The following is a 24,798-nucleotide window of genomic DNA, read 5'->3' as shown; positions in this document are numbered from 1 at the left end:
GCTCTGTTGTAGGCCAGCGGCTATAGCTCCTATTAGACCCCTAGCCTAGGAACCTCCATATGCCAAGTGTGTGGCCCTAAAAAGACAAAAAGAAAAAAGAAAAAAAGAAAGATATTCCATGTGCATGACTGGAAGAATCAATGTATTGGTAAAATGTTCATATTTACTCAAAGTCATCTATAGATTTAATGCAATCTGTATCAAGATTCCAAGGGTTTTTTCTTTTTTTTTACAGAAATAGAAAAAAGCAATCATAAAATTCATATGGAACCACAAAAGGCCCCTAAATATCCAAGTCAATATTGGAAAAGAAGAACAATGTTGAAGTTATTATACTTCCTGATTTCAAACTACATTACAAAGCTATAGTAACAGAAACAGTACCTGGCATAAAAATAAACACATAGACTAATGAAACAGATTTGAAAGCCTAGAAATAAACTTACGCATATATGGTCAACTAGTATTAGACAAGGGAGACAAAATATTCAGTGGGGGAAAGACAGTCTAATTAATGGTGCTCAGAAAAAATTCAAAAGAATAAAAATGAACCTCTATTTTATTCCACTCACAAAAACTGGAAAAGGATTAAAGACTGAAATGTAAGTTCTGAAACCACAGAAGAAAACAAGAAGTTTTTGACAATAGTCTTTGTAATGATTTTATGGATACAACACCTAAAATACAGGTGACAAAAGCAAAAATAAATAAGTGCAACTATATAGATCTAAAAAGCTTCTACACAGCAAAAGAAACAATCAGCAAAATGAAAGGGAAAGGTACAGAATGGGAGAAAATATGTGCAAACCATATATCTGAAGAATGGCTAATATCTAAAATATAAAAGAGACTCATCTAAACTCATTAGCAGAAGAACAAATAAACCAAATAAAAACAGGCAAAGGACCTGAATACACATTTTTCCAAGGAAGACATTCAGATGGCAAGTATATGAAAAGGTGCTTGACCTCACTAATCATCAGGGAAATGCTAATCGAATTGGCGATGAGATATCACTGCACACCCGTTAGAATGGCTATTAATGAAAAGACGAGAGAACAAGTGCTTGTGAAAAGGTGGAGGAAAAGGAACCCTTGGACACTACTGATGGGAATTTAAATTAGTGCAGCCACTATGGAAAAGAGTATAGAAGTTTCTCAAAAAAATTAAAAATAGAACTACTACATGATCCAGAAATTCTACTTCTGGGTTTATATCTGAGAGAAATGAAAGTGATTTCTGCACCTCTGCATTCACTGCAGCATTATTAATAATTATAATTATCAATTATATTATATAATTATATAATATACTATTACATCATTAATCATAACCATTAATTACATGTATTAATTACAATAATTTATTATTTATTATAACCAATATTTATTAATAAGTATTAATAGTCAAGATATGGAAACAATTAAGTGTCCACTGATGGATGAATGGATAAAGAAAATGTTGTGTATGTCTACACTGGAATGTTATTCAGGCATTTAAAAAAAGCCATTTTCAAAGAAGAAAATTTTGCCATTTGGGACAACATAGATGGAACTTGAGGGCATTATGCTAAGTGAAGTAAGTTGGACAGAGAAAGACAAATCCTGTATGATTTTTCTTATATGTGGAATCTAAAAAATACCCAAATTCATAGAAAAAGAGAACAGGCACCAGAAGCGGGGCCACCAGGGGTAGGGTGTACAGGTGGAGGTGGGAAAATAGGTGAAAGTAGCCAAAGGGTACAAACTTCCAGTTATAGATGAACAAGTTCTGGGGGTGTAATGTTGAGCATGGTGACTACAGCTAACAAGGCTGCATGGCACATTTGAAAGGTGCCAAGACAGCAGATTATGAAAGTTCTCACTACAAGAGAAAATTGAACCTATGTGAAGTAATGAATGGATTAACTAAACATTGGGGTGACCACTTTGTAATATATACACATAAAGTCACTGTGTGGTACGCCTTAGACCTACACAATGCTTTCTGTTAGTAAGTCAATAGCGTTGAGGGGAAAGGCAGGGTTCAAGCAAAGTAAAACAAAGAGATGAGACAGAGAGTGAGAGGGTCACTTTGGGTTAGGTGATGAAGGAAGGTGAGTTTCTAACAAAACAGTTAACCAACACAATAAACGAAGTTCCCACTGGTTATGAGGTTGGAGGTTAATTCGAATGTATATTTATCTGAAAATGCTGATGTAAAATCTTTGTACTTAGCAGTATTTTGTGTCTTTCCATTTAGAAAGGATGTAGGGGTACACCCTCCAGTAAAATTAAGTGGTTTCCTTTTTTTACTGATTTCATTTATTTTTTTATAATTTAATACTTAATAGGCTTAATTCTGCTTAACAGTAGTTGGTGGCTTTTGTTAGTGCTGTCTGCTTTTTTTTTTTTTTTTAATGGGAATTCCTGCACCAGGGATTGAACCCATGTCTCCACAGTGAGCCAAGCCACTGCAGTCAGATTCTTAACGCACTGCACCACAGAAGGAACTCCGAGTGTTGTCTACTTTTAATCGCAGGCTTTTAAAGAAGAGAACCAAAATGATTTATATTGCTTTTGTTATGGTATGTTTCATGTGTAAGAATACCTTTAGATAAAAATAACAAAAAGAGGAGTTTCCATTGTGGCTCAGCAAGTTAAGAACCCGACTAGTATCTGTGAGGATACAGGTTTGATCCCTGGCCTCACCCAGTGGGTTAAGGATTCAGCATTGTTGCAAGCTGTAGTGTAGGTCACAGATGTGGCTCAGATCCTGCATTGCTGTGGCTGTGGCACAGGCTGGCAACTACAGCTTCGATTTGACCACTAGCCTGGGAACTTCCATATGCCACAGGTACAGCCCTAAAAAGAAAAGAAAAGAAAAAAGAAAAGAAAAGAAAACTTAGGAACACAATCACTTTTCTATCTCTAAACACAGAGTTTATCCAAAACAACTGGGTAGAAATCTATACAATGATCTATTCATTCAACTGTATTTATTGAGCAAATACTGTGTGCCAGGACATAATTTCTTGGAGCTGAAGATGTAACAGAGAACCAAACAGAGAACTTACATTCCAGGAGTGGGTGTGCAAGCCTGAAGTGAACCTGGAGGATGGGGAGCTGGAGCAGACAGACAGCCCAGGAGAGATGGGCAGAAGACTGGCTCACAAAAGACTTTGTGCCCTTTAAGTTATAATTTAGACTTTTTTTTTTTTTTCCTTTTTCCAGTCACACCTGCAGCATAAGGAAGTTCCTGGGCTAGGAGTTGAATTGGAGCTACAGCTGCAGGTCTACACCACAGCCACAGAAACATGGGATCCAAGCCACATCTGTGACCTGCACCACAGCTCAAGACAATGCTGGATCCTTAACCCACTGAGTGAGGCCAGGGATTGAACCTGCATCCTCACAGAGACAATGTCAGATCCTTAACCTGCTGAGCCACAATGGGAACTCCTAGACTTTTTTTTTAAGGCTCACTTTTTAAAGGCTTCTGTTTGGAGAAAGCACTACCAGAGATAAGGATGGAAGAAAGAAGACCAGTAAAAGATGATCACAACAGTCCAGGAGAGAGATAATATGATTTGGGCTATTGTAACAGAGGGAATGAGTGCGAGAGGACAGTTGGAAAATATTCTCAAGGTAGAACAAGTAGGATTTGTTGATGAACTGGACATGGGATTGTGAGAGAAAGGTAAGCGTTAGGATGACTCATAGAGCACTTAATGAGTTCCAATTTCCCGAGTTCCAAAGATTTGGAATTTCAAAATTAACTCAAATATTACCCTGTATATTAATTAATATGCAGGGTAATTATTATTAATGTAATAATTAATGTATTCTGTGATAATTCAGAAGGCATTTAAAGTTCTCATGGCGTTTCAAAGTCACCATTCAAACAGGAGTAACTGTCAAAATATTTAATACTCTGCAAGGCACAGGCACTGACCAATCATTACAGAAAACCAGCCATTACACTACAATGATGTGCTTGTTTAGCTAAAAAGCAGACCTGGTTACAAATATTCATTGTTCTAAAGCTATAGGCAAAAGTGTTCACCAACAATTACGTATTTATTTGTTTCAAAAGAATGTCCAACATCTACTAGACTGCATTATAGAAGACCCAAGATAATTCTGCCAGTTGGTGTAAAACAGAAATTTAAAAGCATATTCTAGGTTTGAGGATTAACTGACAAAGAAAGGAGAAATGGGAAGAACAGGTTTTTTTTTTTTTTTTTAATAGAGGTTTAAAAACTATTATCTAAATAAAGTCTGGTATTTAAAAAGCAAGATATATTTTAAAAATTAATTACATCAAATGTCCTTGTAAAACAAATTTGATCTGCTTAACTTTGTAGTCCCCACAAAGCAATTTTAATAATTTGCTATGATTTCGGGAAGGAACAAGAATCCCATTACAGATAAAATTAATACAATCTTGATTTACAAGTAAATTATTATTCTTAGCAATTAATCAATGCACATAAATATGAGTTCTAAGACTTGCCTCTATTTAGAGCCTGACAGAATATGCTAATAGAAATTTTTTTCCCAGAAATACAATATGTCAGTTTTAGCTGTGCATAAAAGAGTCAAAATCTCTAGTGCAATATGCCATAGGATAGTAGAAAAAAATACAGAAGCCGAAATCTTCCTCTGTTTACCTTCCATCACTACTCACAGAATCTCTCAATTCTTTCAGCAAAGGTCATCTTTTGGGCAGGTACCTGCCTGTACGTTGGGCACTACACCGGGCAGTGGGCATGCAGAATGCGTAAGTCCTGTACCATTGGTTCAGCAGCACAGAAATGTAAATAAAGAATTACCCACACAGGGTGAAAGTGCAACCATGTGGATATGGACATAGTCTGCTGGGAGCCCAGAGGCAAAGTCACTAACTGCATCTGTTTCTTTTTCCCTCCCAAATGAAGGCAGGACCAACTCAAATATCTGAAGCTAACTCTGGTAACACACAGGACCTGATCTCTTGTACCCAACATCTTTCAGATCTTAACTGTCAAAGTACACAATTTCAAATGGAGCCATTTCTAACATTTTCTGCAATGAGCATGCATATCGTTTTGAATTAGATTTTTTAAATTGTTTTAAAAACTATTTCCACCACGAGTAAATGTAACCTTCCATCAGAATGGAAGCAACCTAATTCACTATGTAAGTTCTGAAAACAAAAAAGTGCTTAAATCAGTGCCCCAAATCAGGAACAGGTATATTTAATAAAACAGTCAAATGCCCACGAAATAATTTTAACGTACTATTCAAGTATTTGATTAGGAGTGCTTTATACTGTTCTCCTTCAGTTAGGTTTATTCTGTCACTACTTTAATGTCAGCTTTCTCTTTCCAATCATGTTTAAACTAGAAGTTTAGAATGCCATGTTTTAAAGCACTGGCTAACTCACAGCATAACTGAGAAGTGCAATTAATTTAAACCTGCAGGCTGGTTTTCACCTTCTCTTATTGCAGGGACACTGCACAGGGTGATCACACACAGCGGGTGGCCTGGGAGGGGAGCTGGGGGAGAAGAAATCATTTGCTTTACAACATGATGGGGGTGGGGACAGAGGCTGGAAAGGGTTCGCTTACTGCCATGCTGCTTCTGTACGTGATTCCTTGCAATTCCACACGAAAACGACTGGAGAATAAAGCTCTATATTCTAATGTCTCACCACTTAAAAGAGCTAAACCTGAAGTGGCCCAAGGCAGTATGAAAGCAGAGAAACCTAAATTGGAATTTACTCATTTGGTTGTACACATGGATTGTAGACTCCAGGAGAGTAATTTTAATTTTTATTCTCCTTATCCCCTTTACACCAATGTTTTTTTGGATCTTACAAGATAACTGCTGTGGGGTTTTCTGGTTTTGCTTGTTTTGTTTTTTTGCCACACTCTCGGCATGTGGAAGTTCCTGGATCAAACCCACACCACAGCAGTAACCTGAGCCACAGCAATGTCAATGCCAGATCCTTAATGTACTGCACCAGCAGGAAACTCCATGCTGTTTAACGTCAGTAACAGGAAAACATATGAGTAAATAGTCAAATCAACCAACCAATTAAAAACCACAAGTACATTCAAAGGACCTGAATAGCTAAACCAGGATTTGTAAGAATAGTTTTCTTTCTTTGATTTTTTTTTGAGAGGGGACATAGAAAGGTGGCGTGGCAAGATCTTGCTGACAAGATCAACAGTCTCTAGCACGTCTTTTGCAAATGGAATTAATATCATCCAATTTTTAAATAATGTTGTGGAATAATGATTATAAGTCAATATTAAGATGAGTATATCAAAAAAGCCAGGGGAGATGTTTAGATGTACCTTATAATGAATAGCTCTAAACCACATATTCAACTACTCTCAATTTAAATTCTTTAGGATTATTTTGCATTTTAACACGTGCATTTACTCCTTTCTCCTGAGCTTGTAAGAAAATAATAAATGATTAAAGCAAAAGCTGTGGCCATGCTGTCATCTGCAGAAGGTGTTGAACCTGAAGGCTTTCTCAAGATTCTCCAGTGGAGCATGAGTCCAATCTTTTATGACGATGAGAATAAACAGTCATGAACTTGCTCTGGTGATGCTTCAAACAATCACTTTAACTACTTGTTTATGTAACAGAGACTAGCCTTGAATGCTTAGGTTAGAAGACATGGGTTAGAAGACACATTCTACAAATACTTCTTCTGTAGGTACTGTTTGCCAGGTGCAATGGACACAGCAGTACACAAAACATACAAGGTCATCCATAGCCTACAGTAAATCATGGGACCCTGTTCTAAGGGACCATCAAATATACTTATAAATATTCAGAAGAATTTTTATGCAAACTTGACATTTTTTTGAGATCCATAATATTTTCCTTTACTTTTCAGGAGAAATAATATATATGATTTGAATTTATGTTATTATTTATAGGCTAAAGATATAGATACAAATGATATTTATCCAATTAAATGAGGGAGCTTGACTGACCTTAACCGCCATGCTGATTTCTATCTCATGAGTTTGGCAACTCGAGGTACCCCATGTTGAGTCGAATCATACAATATTCGACATGTCTTTAAGGTTCATCCATGTTGCAACATGTGCCAGAATTTCCTTTCTTTTAAAGGATGAACAATATTCAGTTGTTTATCCACTCATCTATCAATGGACCCTTGAATCATTTCCACCTTGTGACTATTACAAACAATACTGCAAAGGTGTATTTGCTGTTTCTTATGGTTATTAGGAAAACCAAGCCAGCAGCGAACATTTCAGCAGATATGCTGACCAAGACATAGAAAAGCTGGATTTAACCCATCTACAGTCCTCTGACTAGGAGTAAAGCAGAATCCATGCACAGGAGACAAAAATTTAATCCCAAATAGAGGGCCAGACTTGTTCTAAAATCTGGAGATTTTGGATATCTAAACTCAAAAAAAAAAAAAAAAAAAAAAAAAGAAAAGAAAAGAAACCCATGGTGATAGAAGCAGACATTTTAGAAATCATATGTATGTCTGTATAACTGCAATTCACAGCTTTAAAACACTTGCCATCCCCAAATATATAATGACTGTGATTTGACACAGCTCCAGCATTACCAGTGAGAGGCTCTGATGTGACATATTACATGGCAGAACAGAATGGCACTGCCCTGTGCTGTCACCTGGAGGGCCTTCCTTAAAATTCTGAGTAGCCAACCACAGTCCTGAGAACAGGAAACTACAGCATCCTGCCCTGCCCTGCTGCAGCAAATTATCCTTCAATTACCAGTGCATTTTAAACGGGCAGTCTCTGAGCACCTTCTGGAAACAAATGCCTGCTCTGTGCATTAAACATCCTGACTTCCTATGGCATTTGATTTTTCTTAGAGACATATAAATGTGGGCTTGTGAGTTCATATTCCCAGCTGAGGTCTTCAAACTAACCCCACCTTTCTCAACTATGCAACACTTCTGAAGTCATGCAATACTTCTCTCTTCAATTAAAGTTTAATCAGTTAGGGATTTATTAATCTGAAGTATACTACTCACAAATGAGAACAAATCTTCACAGCTCCCAGAAAAGAAAGAAAGGAGAAGAAATATTTTGTGTTTTACTCTCCATGCATCCCCACCCATCCTTCTACCCAAACTCTCCAAAGAGTGAAAGAGATCAAGAAGAGGGCACTCAGCACCTTGGAGGGGAAATGTGAGCAATCAGGTACAATCAGGTAGTCTAAGCACTTCATTCTACAAATAAGTAAACAGAGGTTAGAAAAGTCTAGTTGCTTGAGGCCATGATACAGGCTAGTGGCAGAGACTGAATCAGGACTCTGCCCTCAGTCTACCATTCTGCTACCAAAGAGCTGATTTACCCAAGCCTCCTATTTAATATTTAGGAAACATCCTCTGTGTCCTATGTGGTCTGCAATCATGAACTTGCTTTAGTCCTCATAACAGCACTATGGGTGGGGGTAGCCCCATTTTAAACATAGAGAAACTGAGGTACCAAGACACTGGGCACCTTGTGCACTGCACACAGCTCATAAGTGGCAGAGCTGGGATTTGAACCCAGTCAGTCCAGATGTGGACTCTATGCTCTTAGCCACAATAACACGGTATCTCTCTTTGTCTCCATTGGAAGAGACTTGAAGTTTGACCCCAACAATGTGCAAAGCCCAGAAGCTGCACAAATGATCAAAGCTCCTTTAACCAGCAATTAAAAAAAAAAATATGTACACTCCAACTATTAGGCATTCTGGAAAAAGTAAAACTATGGAGACAGTAAAAAGATCAGTAGTTGCCAGGGATTAGGGAAGAGAAAGGGGTGAATGGGTGGAGCACAGAGGATTTTGGGGGGTGTGAAATTCCTCTGCTTGATACTATAATGGTGAACACATGTCATTATATATTTGTCCAAACCCTTAGAATGCACAGCACCAAAAACAAACCCTAATGTAAACAATAGACTCCAGGTTGTAATGAGTGTCAAATGCAGGTTTATCAACTGGAACAAATGCACCACTCTGGTGGGGAATGTTGAAATGGGGGAGACTGCACAAGTGTGGAGACAGGAGCATGTGGAAATGTCTGTACCTTCCGCTCAGCTTTTCTGTGAACCCAAAAATCTCTAAAAAATGAAAGTCTATTAAAATACACACACACACACACACACACACACACACACACACACGCAAATACTCTCCCCACTCTAACTCCCTTTCCACATGCTGCACATGCCTCACCCTTTTAAGTCTAGGAGAATAAATCTGCCTAGGATATGCCAGGCCAATGTCTTCCAAGTTCACTTGACCCTGGATATATTACTTCAAAAAAAAAAAAAAAATCTTTCAGTACCTCAGTTTCTCTCACAGACAGGCATAATATCAGTAATTTCCTAATAGAATCACTGTGATTGCTCAATACAAAATTGCATCTCAGGAGTTGTTGAGAGTGTCTAATGCATAATAAACTTTCTATACCTGCTAGCTATTACTGCTACTCTACCACATTATTATTGACAGTATGCTTTAAAAACTGACTGTCTTATACGCTTATGTTATACATACACAAGAGAGACATGTGGTATACTGAAAGCAGTATTACTCCAGACAGGATAAATACTTAGGCTATCCTAAATTGCCCTTTTACACAGCAATAGTTAAAGAAATAGAATAAAAATCAGACACAGTAATATTCTTCTAACTCATAGCAAGTAATTCTGTGATTTTAATGCACAGTGGAGAGCAAAGATTGGCATTTTGAGACAATATCAACTGTCCTTTTTTACAATCAAGAGATTATAAGTTGCTAGACAAAGCTGGATCTAGAGGCAAAAGCATTCGTGTACACACACACACACACACACACACACACTTATGGCCTTTCTGATAGCAAGTGGTGTTGGGAAAACTGGACAGCTGCTTGTAGATCAATGAAACTAAAATACACCCCCACATCATGCACAAAAATAAACTCAAAACGGCGTAAAGACTTAAACATAAGACAAGACACCATAAAACCCCTAGAAGAGAACATAGGCAAAGCATTCTCTGACATCAACCTTACTAACGTTTTCTTAGGTCAGCCTCCCAAGGCAACAGAAATAAGAACAAAAACAAACCAATGGGACCTAACCAAACTTAAAAGCTTTTGCACAGCAAAAGAAACCATAAAAAGAACCAAAAGGAAACTTACAGAATGGGAGAAAATAGTTTCAAATGATGCAACTGACAAGGGCTTAATCTCTAAAATATACAAACAACTTATACAACTCAACAACAAAAAATCCAACAACCCAATTGAAAAATGGGCAGAAGACCTGAATAGACATTTCTCCAAAGAAGATATACAGATGGCTAACAGGCACATGAAAAAATGCTCAACATCAATAATTATTAGAGAAATGCAAATCAAAACTCCAATGAGGTGCCACCTCACACTGGTCAGAATGGTTATCATTAACAAGTCTACAAATAACAAATGCTGGAAAGGGTGTGGAGGAGAGGGAACCCCCTACACTGTTGGTGGGAATGTAAATTGGCACAACCACTATGGAAAACAGTATGGAGGTTCCTCATAAAACTAAATACAGAACTACCATGTGACCCAGCAATCCTGCTCCTGGGCATATACCTGGACAAAACTTTCATTCAAACAGATACATGCACCCCTCTTTCATCACAGTACTATTCACAATAGCCAAGACATGGAAATAAGCTAAATGCCTATTGACAGATGAATGATTAAGAAGATGTGGTACATATACACAATGGAATACTACTCAGCCATTAAAAGGAAAGAAATAACGGCATTTGCAGCAACATGGATGGACCTAGAAATTATCATGCTAAGTGAAGTCAGTCAGAGAGTGAGATACCAAATGCTATCACTTACATGTGGAATCTAAAAAAAAGACACAATGAACTTCTTTGCAGAACAGATACTGACTCACAGACTTTGAAAAACTTATGTTTTCCAAATGAGACAGGTTGGGGGTTGGGGGATGCGCTGAGGGTTTGGGATGGAAATGCTGTAAAATCTGGTTGTGATAATTGTGGTACACCTATAAATGTAGTAAAATTCATTAAGTAATTAAAAAAATAAATAATTCAAAAAAGAAGATGTGGTACATATATACAATTCAGCCATTAAAAGGAACAAAATAATGCCATGTGCAGCAATATGGAGGGAGTGCACTGGACTGGGTGTTTGGGATTAGTAGATGCAAACTATTGCATTTGGAGTGGATATTTTGTGTGAACCACAGGAGCTTAGTGGTTCTGCCTGTGGAGTTGGGCCTGCCTTGTTGTGCTCCTGTCTCTCGTCATAGGATGAGTATTATTTTGTAATTGCTGCTCCAAGGAGGATGAAGGATGTGTGGGAACTCAGAACCCTGCAGAACCTAGGCAAGTTCAGCAGAAGCCGACAGGAACATGCAAGTCACAAACACGTATGGGTGTCTGGCACTGACTCGGGTGGTTTGTTTTGAGCGATGCAACAGTGCAGTAGACTGTTTCCTCCGGTTTTGGTCCTGTGCTATTTTGGGCATCATGAGGTAGGGCTTTCCTCGCTAAGCTCCGCTTCCTCCATCTTCCTGTCTTCCTGCCCCGTTAGGAGGACCTCGCGAGATAATGCAGGTGAATGCATTTGGCAGGCAGGAAAAAAACTACAAGGTAAAGAGAACACCAACCAACCAGCAGTTAAATTTTTCCTTGTTATTTTGTGTCACTAAGTGTTTTCAAATGCTGGACATTTTACATAAATTCTCAAATTTCAAACACCACGCTGTTTTCTGTGCTTGCAATGTGTCAGAGGGAAAATCTTCTTTCATCCTACCCCTGGTTCACGAATCTCTCTCGCAGTGGTGTGAAGTGGTGTGGATAGTGAATTGTGAAGCCTGTGGCCTGTGGGGTCCCATTTCTTCTCTGGAAACACAGTTTTCTGCTCAAGGTACCAACCTGAACACAGGAATCAAATGTTCTTATTTTAGATGTGAACTTCCAATTCCTTTGTCCCCCCTCCTATGACTTTTTTTTTGGCCTTTTTAGGGCCACATCAGCAGCATATGGAGGTTCCCAGGGTAGGGGTCAAATTGGAGCCGCAGCTGCTGGCCTACACCACAGCACAGCAACATCAGATCTGAGTTGCTTCTGTGACCTACGCCACAGCTCAGAGCAACGAGTGATCCTTAACCCACTGAGTGAGGCCAGGGATTGAACCTGAGTCCTCACGGATACTAAATCAGTCTGCTACCACTGAGGCACAATGGGAACTCCTATGATCTTGATTTTAAAAGTTTTTGGAAAGAGGTTTTAAAGTTCAGGGTCAGGAGATACGGAGGACTTGCTGCAATGCTGAGATTTCCAGTTTATATCTGCTGGCATTTTTTTTTTTTTTTTTTTGCGAGCAGGATGAATATAAAACTTCAAGTTACAAATTAAGGAAAGCAATAAAAAAGTATAAGGCTGGTTTATGGCCATGCCAACGGTACATAACAATTCAAACATTCTATTCGATGGCAATTCTTTCAGTACCTTGAAAAAGGTCTGTGTCTTCATTTAATTCTGATCTCTACTCTTAGAATAAAATTCTAATTCTTTTCTCAGCTATGATTTTTAACCAAATCACATAAATTAGACAGCATACAAGGATTTTGATCCTCTTGAGACGGGGAAAACTCTTTATTTCGAAGCTGGCATTCCATATCAACTTTGGCGGGATGAAGTGTGGATAACTCCCAAAGTGAATTTTTCAAAATTTCAAGAGTAGAAGTAATGAAATCAGTCTATTTAGGAACTTTTTTTTTTTTTGGATAAGGCTGCAATTAGAACAACTTCATTTCTCCTTGAAAATTTAATCTCATTACATTTTCTCTGGCATTTTCTGGACACTCTGTTAGTTGCCATTATTATGGATGCCCTCTAGTGAAAATGAATGGGAAATTCTTCAAGCAGATACAGAGAAAGCCAGTATAGATAGTCCCTCCATTGCACTGAAATGAATTTCTACAATTTACAAAGATCCCCGCCCCCAATAGGTCTACCTCTTGGGGAAGAACTGAATGTTACTTTACATTTTTTGAGTGATTATCATGATTTGGGACTATTTTTAATTTTCACTTTATACCAGTGGGCGCATGTATAACTTTTTGCCTACTAAATCCTTGGTCAGTTACAGACCTTTGGGGGAACACCTGTGGCCCCATGTCTATGGCATCACTATTAACCAGTGTGAAAATAATTTTCCCCTGAGCTGGGACTTGCTTTTATTCAGCCCAGAGTTGTGGGCAGAAACTACAAACCAAGAGGAATTCATACTTGAGATGAAGCCCCTTTCCATCTCTGGAATAGGTCTGTGACTTTTTGTAGCCAGTAGGTCCTCTTGAACACATAAAACATCAATTTCCTTCCATGCTCCCTCCCATGATTCCTTCTGCATGTCAAATGAAACCCAAATTCCTCACCTTGCCCTTCAGGGACCCACCCCTATCACTCTCTCCATGGCCAGCTTCTCCAGCCACATGGAATTGAAATTTGTCTACTGTCTGTGACTGTAGCATGGGAGCTCCATAAGCAATGGCTTTACCTGCTGTGCTCACGACGGTGTCTTCAACGCCCACAATGCTGCCTGGCACCTAGCCAGCTCTGCTTAAGAATGGAAGCTCATGGGAGTGTCTTAAGCCTGGTTACTGCTGATTGAAATGTGGCCTCTCCATGCTAGCATTTTCTCCCCTGCCCCAGCCACCAGCGACCTCCCAGCAGGACTGCCACAAGCAGAAAGTACGAAAGTAAAGACAGCCTGTCCTTCTTGTCACATTTAACTTTTTTTTTTACACTTCCTCTGCTCTATAAAGCTCAGTTATTTCATAAATTTACTAATTAACCGGCTTTTTCACTGTGTGACTGGTGTGGCATTTGCTGATGGGGTGAGGAATGATGAGTTGAAGCAGGTGGTGGCAGATGGTGCAGGGAGAGAGCTCTAAATGTCCTGAGCCTTGGGTCAGGCGGACCTACAATGTTTTCAGCAAAAAAACCTGAGATAAGGGCCATATATTTGCATAATTATTTTTAAAGTTGACTTTTATAACCATCACAGAGCTGCACCCTTGTAAACTCAGATGTGACCCATGATCGTTACATTTGCTACCAATCTATCAAAAAAAGACAAAAAAAAAAAAAAAAAAGATTCTTGAGGTAAAGCATGAAGGGCAAGTGGGAAAGAAAATACCAGGGAGCGGGCACAATATAAATGGTACAAAATACTACTTTGTAGTTATGTGCCCTTAACCGTTTAAAAGTACCAATAATTTATACCAATTATAGAGCTAGCTCAAATCTTCTTAAAAAAAGGTGAAGCATAAGTATATAAAAAGTAATAAAGAGAATGTAAAACCAGATGCTCTCTTTAATTTCATAGGAACTTCATGAGCTTCAAAGAGAAAAGGCAATTCTTCTCGAAGAGTACTGAAGATGTGCCTGCGTGACCACAGGTCCCCTGACAGCACACATCTCTGCAGGGCAACATCAGGGCACGAAACAGCCCCACCTCAACCTTCCTCAATGAACAGCCCACCTAACAGTTCTGCTGCTTCCACAGTTTTTCCATCACCTTCTTCAAGACTACAGAAAAGCCCCAACTGGGAATAAAGGCTAAGGGTTCAGATTTCCTCTAGTTGGCAAATCACGAAACTGGGCAGTTCCCAAAATATGTACCACGGACTACACATTTGAAACTAAACATCCATAGAGGGTGTTTTGGAGTTGAAAAATGTACTGAAAACACAAGTTTAAAAGAAGATACCCATGGAATTCCCATTGTGGTTCAGAGGATTAAGAACTCAGAAGCCGACTGGTATCCATGAGGATGCCGGTTTGATCCCTGGCCTTGCTCGGTAGGTTAAGGACTGGCATTGCTATAAGCTGTGGGGTAGGTCACAGACAAGGCTCAGATCTGGTGTGGCTGTGGCTGAGGCATAGGCTGGCAGCCATAGCTCCGATTCGACCCCTAGCCTGGGAACTTCCATACGCCACAGATGTGACCCTAAAAAAAAAAAAAAAGATACCCATACTTAGCATGTGGAGGGTGGGTTCTGGAATCTATAAGAAGGCATCCATAGATGTTTTCCAAGGTGCCACCAGGCAGGGCTGGAAAGAGGCTGACAATTCTCCCTCATGCCTCTATGTTAAGAGCTCACTTAAAGAGAGTGCTGGCATTCGTTAGAAAAGCGGGCCAGGGACTGCAGACCTGGGTTGGAGTTTTGACTCTGCTACATCCTGGAGAAGTGGCCTGGGGCAAGCCACACAATCTCTCTAAGCCTCAGTTTCCCAATTTCCCTGTCTGTAAATTGGGATAACAGTATGAGGGCAACAGCATTATCATAACTCAGAGCTCTTCTAAATACCCATTGAGATAATATGCTAAAATGCTTTGTAAACAATAAAAGACAACATAAAATGCAAGGTATTCATACCGAGGTTATCTATTCCTGCACTAATTTACACCTTTCCTCTGAATTAAGACCTTCAGATCTATTTAGTTTGGAGGCCTCAGTTAGGTCTGTGAACAGGCAGGATTGAGGAAGTTTTCCACCTCATTGTAGAGCCTTAGTATGACTGAGTCCATATTTACATGTTGCCTTCAAGGTCAATGCACCTGTGGGCTTAATTTTGGCCATAGGACATTTAAAAATCTACCATTTTGCAATCTGCCTCCATGGCAAATTCTTCTGTTTTTATCCTAGTTCATTCATTGAAAGAAACTCTGACTTCGTCAAATTTCCCTTAATCAGACTGCCTCTTGGATTAGATAACTTTCTCTTTGGAATAATATAATCACTTTAGAAATACTCTGTTCCTTTCCTTGATTAGGGAAAATAGAATTATTTCAGTATCAATTTCATTACCTTTAATTGCTTCCGGTCTAGTAATATTCTCCCTGAACTTTATTTTACAGGGCCTTCTTTTTCTAAACTCCTGCATAATAACGGGTAATTAAATAGCTGATGAATGCCCCTTTTGTTGGAAGCATTTCAGAGATGAATAAAAGTATCATACATGGACTCTACATGCTATTTCGGGACCAGACTATTTCATACAAAGTGATGCCTGTGGTTCTGCATCTTACTAAATACAGAGGTCAGATCCTCTCTACTTTTTCACTATTGTCTTGATAGACTAATTGTCAATAAACTGTTCATTGGAAGAAGGTCAGTGAGAAATCATGATCCAGATGGAGCAGCATGAGCTTCCATAATTCAAGCTGAAAAAAGAGCATGGAACGGAAACCTGGGATCCTGGATCTACTTCCTTCTCTGACATTGACTTTGGGTTCTGACCTCAGGTTCCCAGCCCTGCGAGGGAGAGAGCAAGGTTCGATGCCCCCTGGAACTTCTTCCAACTCCAGTGTTCAATTTGCTGAAGTAATTATGCCATAACCAAAACAGCATCCCCCCAATCCCAGCTCAAGCAGCCCGGGGGTTTTTCCTTGACAGCAGGAAATTCCAGAATCTCTCTCATAATTCTCAATCCCTCACCCTGATTCTACCTGTCTGGAGAACCTCAAATATCCACCTATGTTCTTCCCTGATCTGGGGTTACCACAGTTCTACAAAGCCCAAACAACCCCTCTAAAACTTAAGACATGTTTTTAAAAATAGGAATGCTAGGTCTGCCTCATAACAAAGAATTTCAAACATCATTTCACCCGTGGCATTTGAGCCACGTAGCTTCTGTTGACGTAAAGTAGCAGTGGGCCAAGGAGGCAGGGCAAAATGGTCCAGGGACCACATGCCGGGGGTGGTGAGGGGCTCTTCCTATCCCAGAGGGAAATGGAGGCAGAGGGCACCGAACAAAAGCATCCTGTGATGAGAATTAGGAAACAAGTGAAAGGGAACATGCCGCAATTTGCAGGGAACTCTTCTTTTTTTATAGAGCATGAGGCTTGGCCTGTGATGAATCTCATCCAAGGTGACAGAATTGCTGAAGTGCTGAGCATACCACAGTGTCACCTCTCACCTTGGAGGCTGGCCCAGAGCAGGCAGCCCGAGGATAGTGATGAAAGGAGACCCTCTGGTCGGAGACATGGGGAGGAGAGGGAGGGAGGGGCGGGAGTGGGAAGGGGAGAGGCGCTGGGCCAGGCTGAGGGAGAGACCCCTCCTCTTGAGACCATAAACCACAGAACCTGAGCGTGAGGGAAAAGAAATGAAAAGGCAATCAGGTTCAAAGAAGAAACAGACCGACTTCCCACTTCTTCTGAGAGAAATTTAAATAGAAGTAAATGGGGAGTGGAAATGGAATGGAATTTCTAGTAAATGGAATCCGACTAGGAACCATGAGGTTGTGGGTTCGATCCCTGGCCTCACTCAGTGGGTTGGGGATCCAGCATTGCAGTGAGCTGTGGTGTAGGTCACAGACTTGGCTTGGATCTGGGATTGCTATGGCTGTGGTGGAGGCCGACACCTAGAGCTCCGATTAGACCCCCTGGCCTGGGAACCTCCATATGCCACGGGTGCAGCCCTAAAAAGTAATCAATCAATCAATCAATAGAAGCAAATGATGTGGAAAGCAGCACCTCCCAAGGTTAGACTTCTTCTTATGTGTAATACACACACATGTGTGTGTGTGTGCTCACCTGTATGTTACACACATATTGATTTATTTTGTGTGGCCTGTCCCAGCTGCCCGGTTGCTATGGGACTACGCTGAGGTGAGGGAATTTTGTGTTAGTTAAATGAAAGAATAAGTCCCAGTTCTCTAATTGTTCTTTTACCATCCTAACAGTTGTAAAATGTTCTTCCAGTTTTGCTCCACTTTCCAAGGGAAAACACATTAAGTTCTGAGCTAAAATGAGAAGCTGAGAAGGTAAGGCTATTTTATTCACACACATTTCATTGTCTCTCCTAGACTCCCCTTGCAGTCTTCTAACTGGTCTTTCTGCTTTTGCTCTGGGCCCCCATTCTCTGCACGAGAGCCAGGGAGAGCTTATTAAAAGGTAACCCAGATCAGGAGTTTCCATTGTGGCTCAGGGCACGGAGGGTTCGGAACCTGACATAGTCTTTTTATATGTATCATGATCACTTGCATTTCTTTTTCTGTGAACAGCTATCTTTTGCCTAGTTTACAGGTGAATTATACGTATATTTATGTGTGTATGTACAAGGCTGTCATATTTGTAATACCAAAACACTGGAAACTACCCACACATCCACACATAGGGACAGTTTAAACCCATACAATGTAAAACAATGTGGCTGCAAGAGCAGAGGGGAGCCACGCTGGCCTCCTCGATACAGTGACATGAGAGAGCCCACAGGATGCATTAATGAGAAAAGCAGACCTCAAATTGTGTTTAATATGCCAAATATGAACATGTTTATTCATTGTTTCTTATACTTACATAAAGGAAAGAAACATAAGAGAAACCCATAAATTGGGGGACTGTGGTTGGGACAATGGTTCTGGGGAAGTGGGCAGGTGGCAGACAGAGGCGGGAAGCCTTGTTCTGTGCTTTTTTAAAAATATTGTTCGATATTTTAAGTTGCTTCAATCTATTATCTGTTCAAAAATTGGGCAACGTATTTCTGATCTAGCAACTGCACTCCTTGGTGTTTACCCAAAGGAGGTGAAAACCTAGGTTCACACAAAAACCTGGACAGGGGTATTAATAGCATTTTTGCTCATTTAGCCAAAACTCGGGCAATCCAAATACCCTTCGGTAGGTGAATGGATACATAGACAGTGGTACGTCCAGACGGTGGCAGGTTATTTGGTGCCAAAAAGAAGTGAGCTTTCAAGCCATGAAAAGACGTGGAGGAACCTTAAATGCGTGTTACTGATGCTGAGAAGTCAATCTGAAAAGGCAACATCCCATATGATTCCAGCTATGTGATAGTCTGGAAAAGACACAACTATAGGGACAGTAAAAAGACTAGTTAGTGATTTTAAGGGTTAGCGGAGAGCGAGGGAGAAAGAGGAGAGCACAGAGCATTTTTAGGGCAGTGAAGCTACTCTGCCTGATACCATAATGGTGGATGCACGTCATCATACATTTGACGAGACCCACAGAATGCACAACACCAAGAATGAATCCTAATGTAACCTATGGACTCTGGGTGATCACGATGTGCCAATGTAGGTTCACCCATGGTAACACATGCACCATTCTGGTGGGGATTCTGGATAATGGGGGAGTCTGTGCATGTGTGGGGGTAGGGGGCATACAGGAAATCTCTGCACCTTCTACTCAGTTTTGTGATGAACCAAAACTGCTCTAAAGACATAAAGTCTATTAAACTAAACAAAGGATGTCCTCAGGGCTCAGACTTTCTTGTTTCCCCTCAGACTTTCTAAGGCACTCTTTGGGGGCTGAATAAAGTCCTGGAAAAGAGGGGTGGGACAGATGGACCCTAGCACGGATATGTTTCTCCCTTGGGAGGGTGGCTCTTCTTCCCCAAGACTCCCCTGATGGTCTAGTGCTTCGTGAAAACTCACAGATCTGCTTCCTCTGCATCCGTCTATTATCCTTCTCTCCCTGACTCCTCCCAAGGCAACCCAGGAAGCATGTATCACCTCTTCTCTCATCCACAAGCCCCAAGCATTGCCCAGAGTATCTTTCTTGCTAGTCAGCACCCATCCCTTACACTCACCTAAACATATTCTTCTCGACCGCCATTACCTTCTATGTCTTGTATGTCTGTAGTGGCACTTTGTACATATATCAATAACTTAAACATACATATATATATATACACACACACACACACACACACATATATATATCTACCAGAAGAGTCACATAAATGATGTCTGTTTTAAACATTCAATTCAGGACAACAGACATTTACTGAAGCAAAATATATACATGAGCAGATATATAAACTATATCTCATGAAGTTCCCAATCTGTTTGTACAATCTGCATTACATCATAGTACTTTCCAGAACACATTTAATAAAGGCTATTGTACGTTGTTGATGAAAATAAATTCTATGGAGTTCCCACTGTGGCGCGACAGGATCTATGGCGTCTCTACAGGCTTGATCCCTGGCCCGGCACAGTTGGTTAAAGGATCCGACTTTGCCAAAGCTGCAGTGTGGGTCTCAACTGCAGCTCAGAGCTGATCCCTGGCCTGGGAACTCCATAGGCTGCAGGGCAGGCAAAACTGAAAAAAAAAGAAAAAAAAAAAAAAAAAAAGAGAAAAGAAAAGAAAAAGAAAATAAATTCTATTCACAACAAAATTAAATAATGTTTTCTAGTCCAGAAACTTGGCAGGCCAACTGCCTATCTTAATTGTTCCTTTCTGCTAATTTTATTCATTGAAACTCCTTCCATATTCTCGCATATTATTTCCCTAGGACTTAAGATAATAAGACAGGGAAGCCACTCTTCTTTAAGAGCCCACATTTGGAACATTTATATAAAGATCTGTGTTGTCAAACTTCATTAATGAGACAGTTTAGAGGATGCTTCTTGCTTGCTTAAAAAAAAAAGAAAAGAAAAAACAAAAAATATCCATCTTAAATTGTTAAATTTCTATAATCTTTAAAGACATAGAAGTTATTTAGAATTTTCAGTAAAAGTACAAAGTCCTTGCAGTATCCAAAGAAGATAAGAGAATTCTCCGTATAGCATACATACACTTTCAGAAGAAAATTACTAAGAATAAAAATAGTTTCCTCATTCAGTCATTCTTTGGGATTGATAATTTATTCCTGATGGTCCCCCACAAGAGGGAAAGGGAAGAAAAAGAGTATACTTGGCTCCTATTGTAGTGATTATTCATAGCTCTTTCCCCTCATAAAATAACGGACTATTAGATCTTCCATAAAGTTCCTTTCAGAAATTTTATGGTAGGGCTCATTTTATAATCCATGTTTTGTAACCAAGAAAAGAAAAAAAGAGGATTATTTTACAATAATTTGTTCCATTGATTTTTATTAAATTTCTAATTGCAAACCTTTCATCCCTCCCATAAAAATTAAATCGACCATATTTGAAATTCTTCTGTTAAGTGTAATTATTAAAACTGAAAATTTCTTGACTGCCACCTAGTGGTAAGTAAAAAGTGACAACTTGTTTTAAAAGTTCTGCATTTTCTCTGATTTTCCAGTTTAGAGGTTTAAATATTTAACATGAAAAAAAAGGAATGTTGGAAATATAGAACATTTTGTCATTTATGCTCAAATTAATTAACCATGTATTATGAGATTTAAAAAAAATAAATCAAAAATGTTATTTTTCCTTTTTACAATTTAATACTTTTCCTAGTATTATTACTAGAGGTCACACAGATGGATTATAGTGACATAAAGTTTGTTTTTATAGACATGGATGCTAGTCTAACTGAGGATGAAATGAAAGGTTACCACAAGATTAGCCAGTCAAATCCAATGAAACACATACAGTGAAAAACTCTCATAAGGGAGGTCACTCATTCCATCTTTACAGACAAATTGTGAAAACCAGAGGACAACTCCAATAAGAGGTATAACACACAATGGCAAAAGTAACCAGAATTTTTCCAGGTGATATATCAGCCTGAGGAGGAACATTTATACATTCACCCTTTGCATTTTGGAAGCACTTAGTCATTTGTAATTAGTGAAACATACCTGGCTTAAAATGTGGTAAAGAATGAACTCCAGGCCATGTGTCCTCATTGGGCGTCCCAAGAACCTAGTGGAGAGTAGGAAATTGTGGAAACAGACTTATTATTTCCAAAGCACTCAAGATTCTCCAGGGTAGAAAACAGTACACGACATATGATGAAATTCTGGATTTTTTTTTTTCCATTATCATGTGCCAGGGATTTTATTTCAGTAAAAAACAAACCCAGCTAAAAAGCCACCCAGGTTGAATGTCTTAACAAATTAAAACAGTCTTAACAAATTAAAACGTCTTAACAAATTAAAAATTAAAAATTTGTTAACGTTTTAACAAATGCAGCTGAATGTGCTAAAATAAGTTAAATCTGCTGCATTTTACCAACTCCTAACTTAATAAGTAGGCTTAGGACTCAAAGGATGAACTGTTATCTTCATGAAACTGAATAAAGTATGTATGTGTGCCTCATGATTCTTTCATGAGCTTTCATCCTTCACAGTATCAGATGGGTCATCATTGAACAGTTATGAGAATTGTGTCACTTCTTCCACCACGTCCTCTGTCTGGGTATCAGAATATTTCAAAGAAGCAGGACAGACAGAATACTCCCACGCTCTACTGGCCGGACTGTCTGTTACAGTTACCACCTTTAGTCACGTGTTTTATACTTTCTTCATCTCCAAATACTGTTCTGCCTACACCATCTTTTTCCATCCACATTTCCAGCTTCTTCCCCTGTCTCCTTTCCCATCCCCACCACGTTTGACTTAGTCCAGGGAATTAAACAGAAATTCCAGTTCAGGTATAACTGGGCATACTCTATTTGAATTTTCAGTTCCACCACCTATTGCTATTATATGCAATGATCGTTAAATCTCCACTGGAGAACAGTAGGCTTGAAAGGTGAGGAGCACAGAATAGGGAGTCACGCTCCTTTGATCCCCTACTTGCTAGCCATGGGACCTCAAAGAACTTTATTTTCCTCCTGTGTACTCTGGAGCTGACAACAGCACCCTCCTGGTCTGGGGGAGCCCACCATCCAGCACGCAGTAGGCATCATGTTGAGACCAGGTGCTCTCCAAAGCACCCACAGAAAATGGAGTCAGGCCCAGCAGGTGCAGGCCATGGGAAAGAATCTAGCCCACCCGCTTTTTCCACAGGGACTCCCTGATCTGTGGAGTCAGTGCCAAATGCTGTAACTCAAACTATGCTGGACCAACACGGAGAGTCAAGTGAGTTAGAAAGCGGAAGAGAGAAAGCCGGAAGCTGGCAAAACTGGAGGCATGGTATCTGTCTTCCTCTTTCTGAGTTGCTTCACTTTGTAAGATAAGCTCTAGTTGCATCCACGTTGCTACAAGTGGCATTATAATCAATGAGGTCCTGCTGCACAGCACAGGGAACTATATCCAATCTTTCAGGACAGAACATGATGGAAGAGAGTATGAGGAAAAGAATATATATGACTGGGCCACTTAGCTGGACAGTAGAAATTGACACAACATTGTAAATCAACTATATTTTAATAATTAAAAATTAAACTAAAATCAATTAAAGTGTAATTAAATTAAAAATAATGTAAAAAAAATCTGGAGGCACAGTTGACATTAGGGAGAAAAGGACGCCTATTCATCTCTGTCTCTGAGGCCCAGAGGTACCACTAGACAATGGGGAGACGCAGAGCTCTGAGTCTATGTATGACTTCCTGGGGGGGCGCGAGGGCAAAAGCTGGCATGTACAGCGAGTGCTTCCTGCACTGCTTCCATGTGAATCAGAGTTACACACATGCCCGATGTTCCTCACTGAAACCTGGAATCCAGGTTCAGGAGATCAGGGAATGCAAATCTTTAAAATCACCTTGGTTAACTTTGCAAGCACTAATTAATACTAACATACACAGGCAGATCTACACAAACAAGGTCCCACTCTGGAGGGGCTGGGTGAGAGCAGAAGGTGACAGGCAAGAGGGGCCCATGGTGATATAAGACAAGAAGAGAGGCAAAGTCAAGTCACAATTGTGACAACAGGGTCCCTGCAAAAGGCATGCCCCCCTCTCTTTCCACCAATTCTGCCCATGATTTCAAGAAAGAGAGGCAATCAGGTGTGTGGGCAGTGCACAGCTCATCTAGGGGATGCTTCACTTGGAGCTCCCACTGAATTTCGTGCAAAGGACAAACTACTAAGCTTTGGCAACTAAAGGGAGAAACTTTCAGCCCCCCAAATCCCATCTTGATCAAGATCAATCCACCACATATGAAATAGAACCTCTAGGGTTTTATAAACTCTGAAAAGTCCAGGCAAAACATGCAACTCATTCTCTCATTCCTAATAAAGGTAGGATTGATACCCCGACGACCCACGTTTCTACAGTGCTTATGTTAAAGCTTTTTCACAGGCACTGTACTGCCCCATATACAGTGTCCAGTCTCAGAGGGCTTATCAAATATTCTGACCATCTTAGAAGAATTACCTGCAAAGTAAAATACATAGGACTTTTTCTGAGTTATTCTAGTGTTGACTGATGAGATTCCAGACCTCAAATTCTTCTCTTGTCTACCACACCTAGGCCATGTGCATGGGAAATAGAAAGTGGGCAAGGGAAAAGAATTCAAAATCAATGCTGCTTCCTGGAAGAGCCTTTTTAGAAAGGCAACGGGGGTGAAATGCATGTTTAGAGTTGATGGGCTACTTATGCCCTAAGGGAAGTGGGTGTGTCATCTTTGATGTCAGAGTGGCTTCTGTGTCTCCCTGTTCCTTTGATGGTTCATCTCTTCACTAGGCTAACATCCGTTGTGTCGTCACAGTAGACAGAGGACTCTTCTGGTCTTACCTATGTGCTGACAGGTACAGCATAAATCTTGCTCATTGTGTCAGCCTTATGATGGGCAGAGGAAGACACTGAGAAAAAGAGGGCCTCTCTGCTGAAACATCTACTTTACAAAGAACAGAAGAATGAATTATACACTCCCAGAGCTCAGAGCTGAAGAATGAGGGCTTGTCAGAAATACTGACTTGCCCTTCCGAATTATTAACAGCTCTCACATTGGCTAGTCTTTGCTTTTGCACAGGCCCCAGGGCTGCTAAAATTAGTTCACGGGCTTTCCTTGAACAAAACCTGCAGTTTAAGCACAATAAGAACTGCTTTCCTGGGTCAAGGGGTCAGGGAAGTCTCTAACAGGGATCGAGCACAGAGGAATTCTGGCCTATTAAATGCAGATGAAACCTGCTCACA

General features: G+C 39.9%; 1 protein-coding gene across 9 annotated transcripts in view; it reads right to left on the bottom strand.

The window, feature by feature from the left end:
• Positions 1–24,798, bottom strand: part of CDK14 (cyclin dependent kinase 14) — a 631,911-nt gene that overhangs the window by 151,472 nt on the left and 455,641 nt on the right. For all 9 annotated transcript variants that reach the window (XM_021102363.2, XM_084976986.1, XM_084976983.1 and 6 more), the window contains one exon: positions 21,578–21,641. In XM_021102363.2, coding sequence (XP_020958022.1) covers positions 21,578–21,641 — 64 coding nt within the window. The remainder of the gene's footprint in view (positions 1–21,577; positions 21,642–24,798) is intronic.

This window comes from Sus scrofa, chromosome 9, assembly GCF_054392235.1.
Source record: "Sus scrofa isolate SSC_HxYL_T2T_F1_AM1 chromosome 9, Sscrofa_HxYL_maternal_Yorkshire_Landrace_v2.0, whole genome shotgun sequence".
Classification (NCBI taxonomy): Eukaryota; Metazoa; Chordata; class Mammalia; order Artiodactyla; family Suidae; genus Sus; species Sus scrofa.
This window is presented reverse-complemented; position numbering and strand designations above follow the sequence as displayed.